At 40.9% G+C, this 13,437-nt stretch overlaps 1 protein-coding gene across 1 annotated transcript in view; it reads right to left on the reverse strand.

The window, feature by feature from the left end:
* nkd1 (NKD inhibitor of WNT signaling pathway 1) overlaps positions 1-9,436 on the reverse strand; it is a 32,698-nt gene extending 23,262 nt beyond the window's left edge. Inside the window, exons 1-3 of the mRNA XM_063479089.1 lie at positions 9,252-9,436; positions 9,097-9,129; positions 8,720-8,859 (exon numbers count right to left, since the gene is read on the reverse strand). Coding sequence (XP_063335159.1) covers positions 8,720-8,859; positions 9,097-9,129; positions 9,252-9,276 — 198 coding nt within the window. The 5' untranslated portion in view covers positions 9,277-9,436. The remainder of the gene's footprint in view (positions 1-8,719; positions 8,860-9,096; positions 9,130-9,251) is intronic.
* Between the last annotated feature and the right edge of the window lie 4,001 nt (positions 9,437-13,437).

Consider the following 13,437-nt stretch of genomic DNA (forward strand, 5'->3'; position numbering starts at 1 on the left):
CAGTGAACTGCATTTTAGGAACTTCAATTCTCAAGTGAAAGCTACAGTTTGGAAGAGAATGGAGACGGCCTGTCGCTTGGCCTTGATTTACAGGTGGTTCCCGTCTGCCAAAAGTAACAAATCACAACATTATGGCCCTCTGAATTCAGAGCCAAGCCCAGTTCCGAAGAATAGGGAAAAGAGAATAGGAGCAGATTAAAAGAGAAGAGAGGGTGTCTTACACAAAATGACACACCTCATCTCCAAAAGCTTATGTGGTTAGATATCTCATGAAATCTGTTCCATTTTGAACCTTTCTTGGCAAAAAGGGCAGAGCAGTTCTTCTGGGGTTACAGAGTGCATGCATGCACTATGGTTGGGTAATTTGCCAAATATATTGGCACAACTACTTCCAAGGTGTAAAGAAGAGGTCAAAACTTCAGCAGCATTTGTATAAAGAACACTTCATTGCTAGGCTGAAGCAGCTTCTGAGTATATGGGCATTGGCATAGGTCATCATCTGGTGGAGGTAGAGGTTTTTCTTGTTTTATTTTATTTTGTTTTATTTACTGATCTGACTTAAGAGCTTACCTACTGACGTGTAAATATCTCAATAGTTATTGTGTTGCACTAGAGCTAAGAGTTGTACACTGACAGAGATTCTCATCATGTAAGACTGGCAAATCTAGATGTAAAGATCTGTATGATCGAGGTTAAGTACGGTGGAGGAAAGCACCAATGTGAAGGTCTTTCTGTGTCCATCAAATTTTTAACTAACACGTTATTTCAGAGACCATTCTAGGTTAGCTAGTTTACTTTTAGTAGCTCTCCAGGAGAACCAGGTTGTGCATTTTAACAGAATATGGTATTTGCCAAATGAACAGCCATGTGTCAGTCATTACTGCAAAATAGGATGGATTATATATTTAAGACAAATGCTTTTAAACACTCTTGCTTCCGTGTCTGAGTGCAAGACTCAATTTGTTACATTGTGTCTAGAGGGTCTTAGTAATTAGTCAAAGCTCTCTTTGAGGAGAGACAGTCCTTCAGTCGTCTGGGTGGCTTCAGACGCCAGTCTCAAGTACTGCAAAGTGTGGGAGGAAAAGGGTTTTAGTCAAGAAGTCTACCTCGAGGGCAGCAAGACAGTGACAGGCACTTCAGCCTTTTACCAAAGACAAATGAGAAGATCCACCCCAGTAACTTCACATGCTAGTGGCTACAGTTTTTGCTCCGAAATAGCATAAAATGCATGATGATGATGTTTCCACGATGTTTTAAAATCTTACATTTTCTGAATAAAATCATAATTTGTATGTAAGTTTGTAATGTTTTAAGAAAGGACTCTTTTTGAGCAATCTTTCATTATTGGATATACTACGTGTCAGATTAAAAGCTGGCACACACCAAATATCTCATCTACTAAGCTAGTTTTGTAAGATCTCTTTTAGGTCTGCATTCTGGGCTCATTCCAGCCACCATACACAAGAAAACAACCTGTAGATTAAATGCCATAAAATCTGATCTTTGTAATCAAATCCCTCCAAATGACAGTTGCTGGTGCATTTATTCAAAGCCAAATACTAAACCTTGTCACTGTAATAAACAGTGGGACTCCACGTGGTAGGTGGCAGTTATGAAAACCTCTAACGTGTGCATGCTGACCAGATGGGACTGACCTCAACACCAAGGTGGCCAAATTCTTCCTTTCTGCCTGTGCACACTCATGCCCATGCACTCACACACACATGAACACACATGTTTGGAGCAGCCATCTTGCCAGCCACAAGCCACCACCTCAAAACATCCCTCACATCTGACCTTTTAACTGTGGACTTATAATCTCTGTAATTACAGAGAGTGTTTCAACTTAGCAAGTAAACATAGCAGCAGAAATAGACACTTCAACTACTATATAAAAGCGCGCTGGTGCCAGAGGCACGTTTCTATTCATAGCTGACTGGAATTAGTGGCTTGTGTCACTGCTCACCATAATCAACTTGCAGCGGAGTAGTTACACAATTGCAAACTGCTTCCAAATTCTACTAACATTGTTCATATTAACACATAGATAAAATTAAAAATAAAATTCCTAATGGTTTAATAGACCAGCTGCATTGTGTCAGAATCGTAACTGCCATAAATAGCATACAGGAAGCATTAACATCCTTTATGAATAATGGCAATGAGAAGATCAGAGTAATATACACAAATGTAGGTTTCAATTTAGATAGAAGGGGATTTAATTTAATGTTGTTTGAATTGGGTTCCAAATATAAAGTTGTCTAAATGAAGAGGAAATATTTGATGGTAAAAAAATAGGACACTTTAACACTCTAAATACACGCCTATGGTAATAAGACTTGCACATCATCTCTCATAAACCCACAGCCAAACCTATATTTACATTTCAGACCATGTTGTAAGTCTAAAGAGCTTTAAAATTAGACTACAGTCCCTAAAGACATAAAAATCCTACATTTAAGAATTTTTTTACATGTGAGTAGGACATTTCTGTTGCTATGAAAAAGTTAAGCAAAGAAGTTGTGAGTTTGAAAGACAGCGTAAATGGCTTTTTGGGGAGCAGAGGGCTGATCTTCTCCATTCAGTGCCTACAGGGTGAGGTCCTCCTTGGATTGTGGCACCTGTGGAGAATAAACACACCGGGGGTGGACAGCTTTCCTTTCAGCAGGGTTGATCTTCTGTTTAACTTTCCTTCCACTAAAAACATCCCCTAACAGACAATCCAGGCCTCCTCCATCCCTGGCGCCACAGGAAAAGCTGAAGAGCCCTGGAACCTCTGTCAGTAAGAGGCACAATGCTCTCCCACCTCTGTTTACCTAAACCGACTTCCTCCATTCCCTCCACCTCAGGTGGCCTTAGAGCCCTGGTCACCAAAGAGCACAAACACAAGGAGGATAAATACACCAGCAGGGTTCATGGAAGCTGTGAACTCCATCAGTGGCATTTCCCTAGGTCCAGTTTGTAAGACAAAGATGCGGAAGAGAATCACACTGAGACTATTAGCTGTGAGATTCACAAAGTAGGATAAACACATGGATAGTGTGTGTATGTATATCAGTGAGTGCTTCTGCATTTCATGGCCCACAAGTGTGCATGTTCACTACACACTCATGAGAGCTTGATCGCAGTTTTATGCAGATGTTGATCTTGTCTTATATGAGAGTCACTTTGAGTGCTCAGTCAAATTATTCAGCACTTACTGCATGGGCCACAGCGCAACCCGCAGGGGAACCCGATAAACAAACAACAGAGAATTATTCAGGGTTTAAACACTTAAACACCCACTTCAGCTGAGCCTTTTAAGTGGGTGATTAAATTGAGCACTGAGCTCCCACAGAAACCCCAGGACCACCGCAGGGTCCCCAGTCACCTAGAGTTTTCTCCCAGACCCATGCACACAACGCCGCCTATCCCGGAAGTATGAGAGACTATTTTTACATTCGCTTTACGCAAGAAAAACAATGAAAAATAACTACAACATATCAGACCACAGCTTTCTCATCCTCTCAATCTTCAAAATTTTGCAATTCGCTCCGAGAAACTTCTAGTTATCTATTATCTACATGTTTTACATTTTATTACTCTTATTTATAACTTCATGTTTCTTGTCAAAAATGTAAAAAGCAAAACGCTTATAAGTTTAGCATGTCCCATGCATAAACACATCAAAAAAGATAATGACGTCAGTTAAAGAAACTCTGTAATTAGAGTCGCACCATCCATACTGTTTACTACTTATCAGCCATTTCAATCCACAGGGAGACTAAAGAGGAGAACATCCTCTATCCATTCTTTCGAGTCATGAAATAAATGCCACCCTCAAGTGCGGAACAAAACTCTCCAGCCAGAAAGACACTTTGATCAACAGCTATCCGTTGCTCCATACTGAGCATATATTTGGGAAAACAAAGCACAATCTCAGCTGCTAATCCCCTGAGATTCAGAGCACATTCCCGTGGAAGCCTTTGATCTCTGAAGTGCATCCGGACAGCTGACTCCAGACACGCTGCACACTTACATGCACACGCTTGAACAGATATGCACATACATGAGCATTTCACTCTGGCTAAAAACATGTTAAGAATTTTATGTCTCCTGAAACCTATAGTGACAGTTCCTTCACAAAGAATATGTTAAAGACGTCTACGTCTTAATAAATTCAGTCGTAGGTATAATATGGTGAAATATACGGAAATTGATTCATTAGATTTAACAAAAAAGAAACACAAGTAACCCTGATCAAGTGTCTAAATGCTACTAGAGCTCAATCTTACACAAAACCACAACATTCTTTGACATAAACCCTTTACAGAAGACACCATTCACAACAGCTGAGAGTTATCCACTCTGCTTTGTCACACAGGAGAAACTCTTCCAGCTTTCAGGAATCTTTTTGACATGTGATGCCTGATGTGACATTAAAGCCACGTCCACTTCCTTGAACCTCCCAGTCCCCCAGCTACGCTGATGTCAGCCCAAGACTTCCACAGCATCTTCTCATGGGAAAATAAGAAGAAAATCGCCGAGCCCCTCCATGGCCAGGTGGTACCCCTCCTCCCAAAGGCCAGGGCTTTTCTTCTCTTTAGAGTGTGGCTCCAAACTTTTCTCCCAGCCTCTTCAAAGAGCAACAACAGGCCCTTGGTCCCTTGGGAGCACAGAGGGGGTAGAGCCCAGTGGGAGAGGGGCATACGTCACACAGCACGCACAAGAGGGCAGCCGGTGGGAAAAGAAAACGCACAGGGAGAAAACAGAAAGAAGGAGAGAAAGAGGAAGAGGAGTCTGCATTTGAAAGGTGCTTTCAGCTTCTAGACAAGGGCCCTTGCTTTGTGAAAACGACAAGGAAAGAAAAAGCACAACAGCAGAAGCGAAAAACGAAAAATGAAGGGGGCGCAAAACCTGCCATGTCTTTTATCAGTCTTGGAGGCTGAGGGAATGCGTTTAAAAGCTTTAGGCCTATTTCCAAAAAAACCTTTCTACTTTCAAAAAAACAAAACAAAAACAAATCAAAGACCTAGCAACCAACTGTGAGACAGGAGGAGTTGGGGGCAGAAGTTCCACTGTGATTCACTTCTGAGTTGCATTTGTCGACTGATGTACCTTTGCTTTTTGTCTACGCTCCTCACAAACTGATGGAAGTTCAGCTGAAGAAAAAAACTAATCCAGGCTTTGGAGAGTGGTAGCTTGGCAAGACTGGACATGGAGGGGTTTTTTTCTATACAGAGGGTAGGGCTTTAGGGCGGAGTGGCCATCAGTGTCACTAAAAACACCCCCCAGCGTGGCCCACTTCAAATGCAGCCTCATTTCATCAGCCGCAACTGACACAAGGCCACAGGTTGAGCGCAACAAACAGATGGAGGATAGGAGGGGAGAAAGGAGGAGAAGGGAGAAGCAAAAGAGGGGGAAGGGGATTTCAGAATCGAAAGGGAGAACTTATGAAGAAGGCAAGTGACAAGTGGCACTCAGTTCCAAATGAGGTAAGCTCATAAAGTAGTCACCAAAAACTTGAACTTCCAAGTCCAAAAGTCGTGAAAATCTTCAGTCCCTATCAATGTCTCTGTCAGCAAAAGAATTTTACAGGCTGCACATAACACATCAGATTTATTGGTGGGTGCAGACACCATGCTGTGCACTCGGGCTAAAGTGTGCCAAGGCTCACATGACCTGGATCTCGTGTGTTGAGGACCAACAGGTCCACCTGCCCACACCACTCACTCACTGTCTGCCAAGCTCCCGCAACCTTACATCTGACAACACAAATCATGAATGGGTGTAGAGCCTGCATGAAATCATCATTAAGTCTTCAAGTGCTTTCAAGTACAAGCCTTAGTCTGTCCGTGTGTGCTCGAACACAATTTCAATCTAAAACCATTAAATGAAGAAAAACTGCTAATGTGAGGCACTCTACTCAACAATGACCACTTTAAAATCCGCAGTGTTCTGATGTGGAATATGGTTTGAAAAAATAAAAAAGTGTTTCAAAAGAATTCCAAGCGTGGACTCCCCACTGTTGACACCCGACCCACATTCTGCCGGACCCTGTTTCAGCATGGAGAGGGGGCTTAAAGAATAATGGGTATAAATAACTATCTCACCAGGTATTCTACGCAATATGGACAACTTTTAAAGCAAAGAGAGTAGACTTGTATTCTCGCATAAAAGATTAGCTCCCATTTTTGTTTTATTGTATTTTAAGCTTAAAGCACCGCAGGGCCAGGCTCTTAAACTTCTTCTCACACATCATTAAGTTTTTCAATTTAGTTAAAACTAATGATATGGTAAGCATTTTCTTTAATAGAGGCAAACCTACTTCATTTTAACAAAAATTCATGATCACTGAGATAAAGCATTATTTATGGAGTCAATGAAACAGGTTTGGAATGACCTCCACTTATGGAATTATTCCGTAAATCCACTGGAAAGGTTGAGACTTGGTATGGTTTGTGTAACTCTTCTTAACAACTACTGTGAAGAAAAGTTGTGTGCTTATGCCACACAACCCAAACATAAAACGTATGACTATGCAGTTATATAAGACTGTAGGGAAATTACCGAAAGCTATTTCACATCACGACACAGCTTGTAAACCACGTTGCTTCTGATTAATGATTAGGTTAATGTGAATGTTTATTCAAAGGCTACATTCGACCGCTCCCTTATTCACAAGGGGTTTCCGCATGCGGGTAGCTTGGCATATTTTTACGCCAAATGCCCTTCCTGACGCAACTCCCGCGGGATTTGTGTTTCCTCCCGGGATCAAACTGAGTATCTTTTGCTTATTAGGCAAATGTGTAACTCAGTACACTACAGAGCATGAGGGATTGCAAAGTCTTGTCTTTATAAAAATGTAAAATATGCTTCATGCCCTGGCACAGAATGGGGAAAAAAACATAAATGCTTTAAACTTTAATAATCATTACAGATTTAGAATCCACTTTATAATCACAAAACAAAAGAGAAAAGTGCTCAAATAAATATTGATGTGGAAACAACTTTTCTTCTTTTATTCATTTTCCTTCTGAGTTATAAAATAAGCTATTAGACACCGAGACTTGAATTATTTATACAAGCTGAACTCTAAATTGTTCAAAAACATCCAACCCTTTTGGCGGGGGCCTCATCCATCCTGAGCCAAAACTTCACACATGACTGTTGCTGGGAAAAGCAGCATGTGAATATGTCGAGGAAAAAAGTAACGAATGTTTGTTTTTGCAGAAATAATTTATGGTAATTGCATGATAATAATGTGGTTTTAAATGCTTAAATTGCCCAAAGCATATGAACCCTGCTGAACATATAAACAGCTAAATAAATGGAATGGATTTTTGCTGCAGCAGCAGCTACATGCTCTGAAAAAGAAACATGGGATTCAGATTGTTTTTCCTCCATAAAACCCCTCTTCAAAATACACCCCAGTGCCTGCTGTGAGTGTGATCCTGTTACCATATGAAGAAGCTCTGGGCACATGTCAGGATGAACAATTTTTCCTGTAGATGCCAAGCTCCCTACACTTTATTCTACAGCTCCGCTAACCAAATCTACCAAACACCTCTTGCAGCAGAAGACAAAACAACAGCGGATTTTATCTTTGGCTTCGGTGGGAATCAGCAGACCATTTTGTTGCCTTACACTTTCTCGGATTGTATGCCAATGACTTCTCATACTAGTGGTTCATTAAGGAATTCTAATCTGCATGTGTATTTCTGTCTCACTTGTGTTATTTACAGTTTAAAAGCATGGGCATAACATGGTTTCAGCTTGCTGCATGAAAATGATGCCACGGAACTGCATGTTGCTGATGATAGGATTCTAGTCTTTAAGAACAGTGAACACTAAAGGATCTGTCGAGTATTTTAAAAAGGAAAATCATGCCATGCAATAACACAACAGAACATTACATTAGGTGTGATATATCCTGGATTGTGGGATGCATTTAATAAATTGATGTATTTCTTCTCAAACTGTCTGGATTGTGAGTGGAGGGACTGATTTTCCTTTTCTTTTCTTTTTTTCTTTTTTTTGGTTGTTGTTGTTTTTTTAATTCTTGATGGGCTCCAATTCCTCAAACATGCTGCCTTTGAGGAAGGCATGGCTAACCAAAGAGGCTTAACGCTCCTCTGAAGCAATTCCAAAGGATTTCCCGGCTTGACAATAACAGCACCGTGTTTACGGCAATGCCAAAATACAAAACAAGCATGACCTCCAACATTTCTCTCTCCAGCCCTTACGATCCACACTTGTCACCGGACTGTCACACTGAACTGCTTTCAAGGCTTGATCTATTGTTACCTGAAAAATAATCCCTCAATCAAGTGCATACGGCTGCGCATTCGTTCCCTACAACAGTGAGCTCAACGGTCTTATTTTGTCACAGGGAAAACAAAAGTAAGATTGCGATTGTGATTGGTTTGCTTTAATTACCTTTTCCCCCGTCATGAGCGACATTTAACTCACCGTGAACAGCCACTATTAAAAGTTTATCCACCAAAAAGTCAAAAAAGACTGACAACACTTGACTGTAAATGTAGCTTCGCGCGCTATCGTAGAAGTGACATTAAAAAAATATGAAATAAAATGTTTTTTTTAAAAACTGCTTAAGGTGTCAAACATGTACGAAGAGACACGCAATACTTAAGTTACAAGACAAACTTTACAAATAAAGGAAGTCGTGGAGCAAAACTTCATTATGAATACCCGAGTGTATGTATACAGTCACACTCACCCGTGCAGTTAACCCGCAGTTATTCTTGTGGTGACAGTCCTGTTGCTCGAGGCGCGAGCTCGTGCAGTAGTATTTCTGCTTCACGAGCCAGTCATCGATTCCCTTCCTCGCCAAACAGGCATTCACTACAAAACTGTCGCCTGAAACACAAAAGCAGCAGTATTAGCAGTGAGTACAAACCGTTTTCTTCCTCTCTCTCTAGTGTGTTCACACTACAAGCGCGTTAACCTTCAAAGACTCTCGGAGCCTTCGCGCTGCAATAAGCTGAGGCTGATACGGACTCTGGAAACTGCTCCGCTGTTCACAAACTGACCGAAATGCTCAGAAAATGTTTGAGTGCATCATGTAGGAGAGAGGGGGGGAATAAGTGCGCTTACCTTCTGGACTCTCCCGCGGTTTACAAATAGCAGCTTTTGAGAAGGAGATAGAAAAAGAAAAAGAAAGACAAGAGACAATGAATGTGTTACTCGAAAGTATCGCAACACCCAGCAACTACAGCTGTGATTTTTCTCTCGGGAATAAGACGTCTTACCATGTTTCGAGTGCAGTTTACCCATTTCTATGCATCGAGTTGGAGTTGAAAACCATCAGATGAATATAATCCAAAGAAGGAATAACAAAAAAATAGAGACTATTTACGATACGATATCCAGACAGAGGAGCGTCCGTGGAGACCGACAGCAGACTGCGCTCAGAACGGGACCACAAGACCAGGGAGCCAAACGAGGCTTTGATCCAGAGCGCCGCCACTGACGAGACGCACCATAGACAATAGGCTGTGCGACTTCCTTACACCGATTTCAGATTAAAGCACAAGCGACTGGCGATAGCGCAAGTAATAATGGACCGAGAGAAGGGCATGTCATTGTGACTTTGAAAATAGCAAATATTTACAATGCGGCACATATTTAGAGTCTTAAACACGTAGAGCCAGAAACCAAACCTAGTCTGGTTACAGGTGCACCACGGGTTAAAACACACACACACACACACACAACAGAACCCCTCAGTGACTCATGTTCGTGCTTTACAATGCTTTTATTATGAAAATTACATCTCAGGTTTTCCGGAGCGTCGTGCCTTTTTCTGTCTGCCTTTACGCATCCCGTTCGGCTCTGACTTTCAAGCGCGCAAGAGGTGACGCCAAAACACTCATTTCTCTGTTTCATTTTTGCCAGTTGGGGTCTGGTGGCATCCTAAATGATCCCAAGCCAGCGACCTCAGCTGTTATTTCAAATCCAAGCGTGTATGAAACTTCTGTTTGTTGTGGGGTTTTTTGTTTGTTTGTTTGCTTGCTTGCTTTTATATTAAAATGAAATACAAATAAGCAAAACATAAAATAAATTTACTGGAAAGCTGTGGAACATTTCAATCGGTTTGGGGTTTGGGTTGCTTACTTGGGCAGATTAATTTCTCACATCGCAAATCATGCAATTTTTTTTTCCCCCATTATTTTGATTGAATTACCTTTGACGAAGCGTGCAATCATTAAATACAAATTCTCTTTGTATTCTCTTTTGACCTCTGACTACTTTTTCACTTTTTATCAACATTATCCTCTCAGATGGGCTTCCCAGGGGTAAAAGTCATTTCATACGGGGCTCCGTGGTCAGTGCCCGCCTGTCTTTTTGGGGTCTCTAATATGAAAATAAGGGTCTTAGTGGACTGAGGCAGCAGATGAAAGCGGGCTAAGATTCTTTTGATGTCTTCAGATATAAGACAGAAGCCACTGTGCCATTTCATGCCAGGCTGCCAGTAGCTCAGTGTGAAAGTAATATAACGCACAGTGGGCATCATCTTTTGAGAAAACACTGCAAAGTCGATACTCTAATCATCACCAGTGAAAGACTGAGCTTGAACAGGAATTGAATATTAGATTTATTTATTTATTTTTTGGCACCAATTTTAGCAGCATTACAATTAGTGCTCAATCACAGTGTTCTTTTTGTCTGAAACACATCAAATCCAACCTGATCCATTATGTGAAGTGGAATTTTTTTAGAGTGTTTGGTTCAAGAAATAGATAAAAGAAATCTTTTCCTATCACTTGTACATTTTCTTCCTCAGATTCTTTTATGATTTAATCTAAAAGAACTCACACTGTACAGAAAACTAATTAAAGTATTAAGTTTAATTATTATTGCTAAATGCAAAGTTTTCTCAATTCAATCAAACCATTATGTGCTTTTTGATCTGAATTAATCCGATCAGTCATGTGTCCTTTATTTGGTGTAGCTAGGTTTTATGAACAAATGTTTCACCTGACACTTCACATCACATTTAAACACATATTATAAATAACAGGAGGATTTGAATCATAAAAGTTTTCTGAGGACTGTCACCTGAACGCAAGTCGTGAGAACTGCATAAAAGGTAATGTTTCATGTGCGTTTTCAATCAAACAGCAAAATGCTGGCATGGTTTTTCTAGAGCTGGATGTCTAAATTTAGTCGTCTTTTGTCGTTTCTGTGTCATGGAAATTTTTTCCTCTCCCTTTAAATCTTAAAACAGAAGTCTTTGTTCAATTTTAGGACATCATTTTAATATTTGATGTCCTTGGATGCAAATCCATGTTGTTACAGTGCTGCTAATCACTCCTATACTATCACTGGGTCCTGCTGTCAAGAAGTCAACACTGTGTTTTTATGTTTACATATTTCCTTTACCCGTGTGCCTCCAGCACACAGGCTGCCAGTATGTGAAACACACATGCTGGCAGCCTACAAACTGTTGTTTATTTGTTTAAAGCTGATTTTCATTTTTTGTGCATATTTTATGTGATCTTTATCCCACTGTATTCACCTGAGGACTATTCCCATTTAAAAAGCACAGTTGTTGATAGTGTTACATTTTTGAGAAAGGGCCTCAAAAAACTTGCATGTAAAATGCAAAATGTAATGAAACCTTCAAATGCTCAGCATTGCCGATTTTAGTTTTAGAAAGCCACCTGCAATTCCATCTGTCACAAATTTCACAAAAGTTTTGATACTTTTGTGGCAATCTCCACTCCCACTGAAACATACAGACGTGACCAGACTAGATGTTTTGTATGGTTTAAATATTCCGGAGACGAATATGAGCCACATATTCTACATTCACAGGTTTAACTTTCACTGAAGTCTAACCAGCATGGGAGTTTAATACTACAGAAGAAGTTATAACTTGTGTAGTTAAGCAGGTAATAACCACCTCTGCCTGGAGGAGAGTTGTTAATATCAAAACTCTAATCCTGCCTCAGACCCGATTTTTTTGAGGAAGGACACATCCTTTGGGATGTGGCTGTACAGTGGACACATGTCCTTAGGCTGGTCCACATGCACAATGTTTTCCGCATCATGACTCCATCATCACGTGTTGTACTAAGAGGAATCAGACTCCCCTTTGAACTAGTCTGCCACAGACACAGATGAACGTGTTATTATAGCAGCTCGTCTGAATTTGGTGGAAAAGAAGGCCTGTCCCTCTGACACACTTCCTGTCCTTTGAAGAGGCCAACGGAGAGATGGCTTTGCAGGCCCTATTTCCTAGCTTTCCCTTTGATGCCTGTGAGAGAGGAGGAGGTGGAGGGGGGGTTTAGAGCCATCTCCCGAACGTGAACCCCAAACCTCCAATCAATCCCCATTATCAGGGGTACAGTTTATTTTTGCCTGACACACAATCTAATCAGAGAATAAATGGAGTAAATATTTCGCTTCTATTGAGGCATTTGTCAAATGGAGTTGAAATCAGTCTCTTGATTATTGTTCCGTTTTTCCATTATGGCAAAAATGCTTCATAAGAACAAAGCTAAATTCTCTAGACACCTGTCTGATTGATGTAAGTATTTATTTGCCTAGGGGAGCACCTACCTTGGTGGTCAGCTCTGGCTCATTCCATCATAAAACTGGGCATTCTCCAAGGAAACAAGCATAAAGGGGGGTATTGAGGTAGCTAAATTCAGGGGCATCTAATGGTTTGTCTGTGTTTATGTCCTTGTAACAATGTTAGGGGCCTGATGCCTGGAGAGCACACTGGAGGGAATGCTGCCTGGTGGTGAAGAGGGGGATGTGAAGCATATAGAGGGAGAGAAGAGCAGCTGCTGGCCGCTTAAAGCTCAAACATGTGACTGTTGCCTTTATCTTGAGGAACAAAAGGGCGTGGATGTTGTAAAGGGCAGAAGACAATCGAGACTGAAGTACAGTGTTGATTCCTGCAGTGGTGGTGACTCAGCCCATTGTAGTGGCTCAGCGTGTGATGTGTCAGGCAAAGGGTCTGCAGGGGGGGAACGACAGCCTGGCATGTGTTCGCCTTTCTGCATGGTGGAAGTAATGGAAATAACCTGGATTCTGAATATTTCTAGACTCTTTGGTGTCAGTTGGTCTTTGAGGCAAGTAGAGTAAAAGTGTGTTAAATCACATGAAGCTACACACTGCAACACTGCACCATGTAGTAAAACAAGTTTCTTTAAGAGCATTTTAAGCACAGCATGGAAATAAGCACTGAAAAGAAAAATAAAAGATAACAAATTCCCTGCATTTGAAATTATGAAACACCCCCAAAAAAACACATTTACTATTAAAACCACGGGTTGTGTACATGTTAATGGGAACATTTGGAGTTTATATATAGATTATCCAAAATATTGGAAGACTTAAAGCAACACTCCTAGGCTTGTTTTGGTCCTAACTAGCTTTGTTACAGCAGCATAAAATGTACAAAACGCAGAAAATAAGTATTGG

Source organism: Pelmatolapia mariae, linkage group LG1 (genome assembly GCF_036321145.2).
Source record: "Pelmatolapia mariae isolate MD_Pm_ZW linkage group LG1, Pm_UMD_F_2, whole genome shotgun sequence".
Lineage (NCBI taxonomy): Eukaryota > Metazoa > Chordata > Actinopteri > Cichliformes > Cichlidae > Pelmatolapia > Pelmatolapia mariae.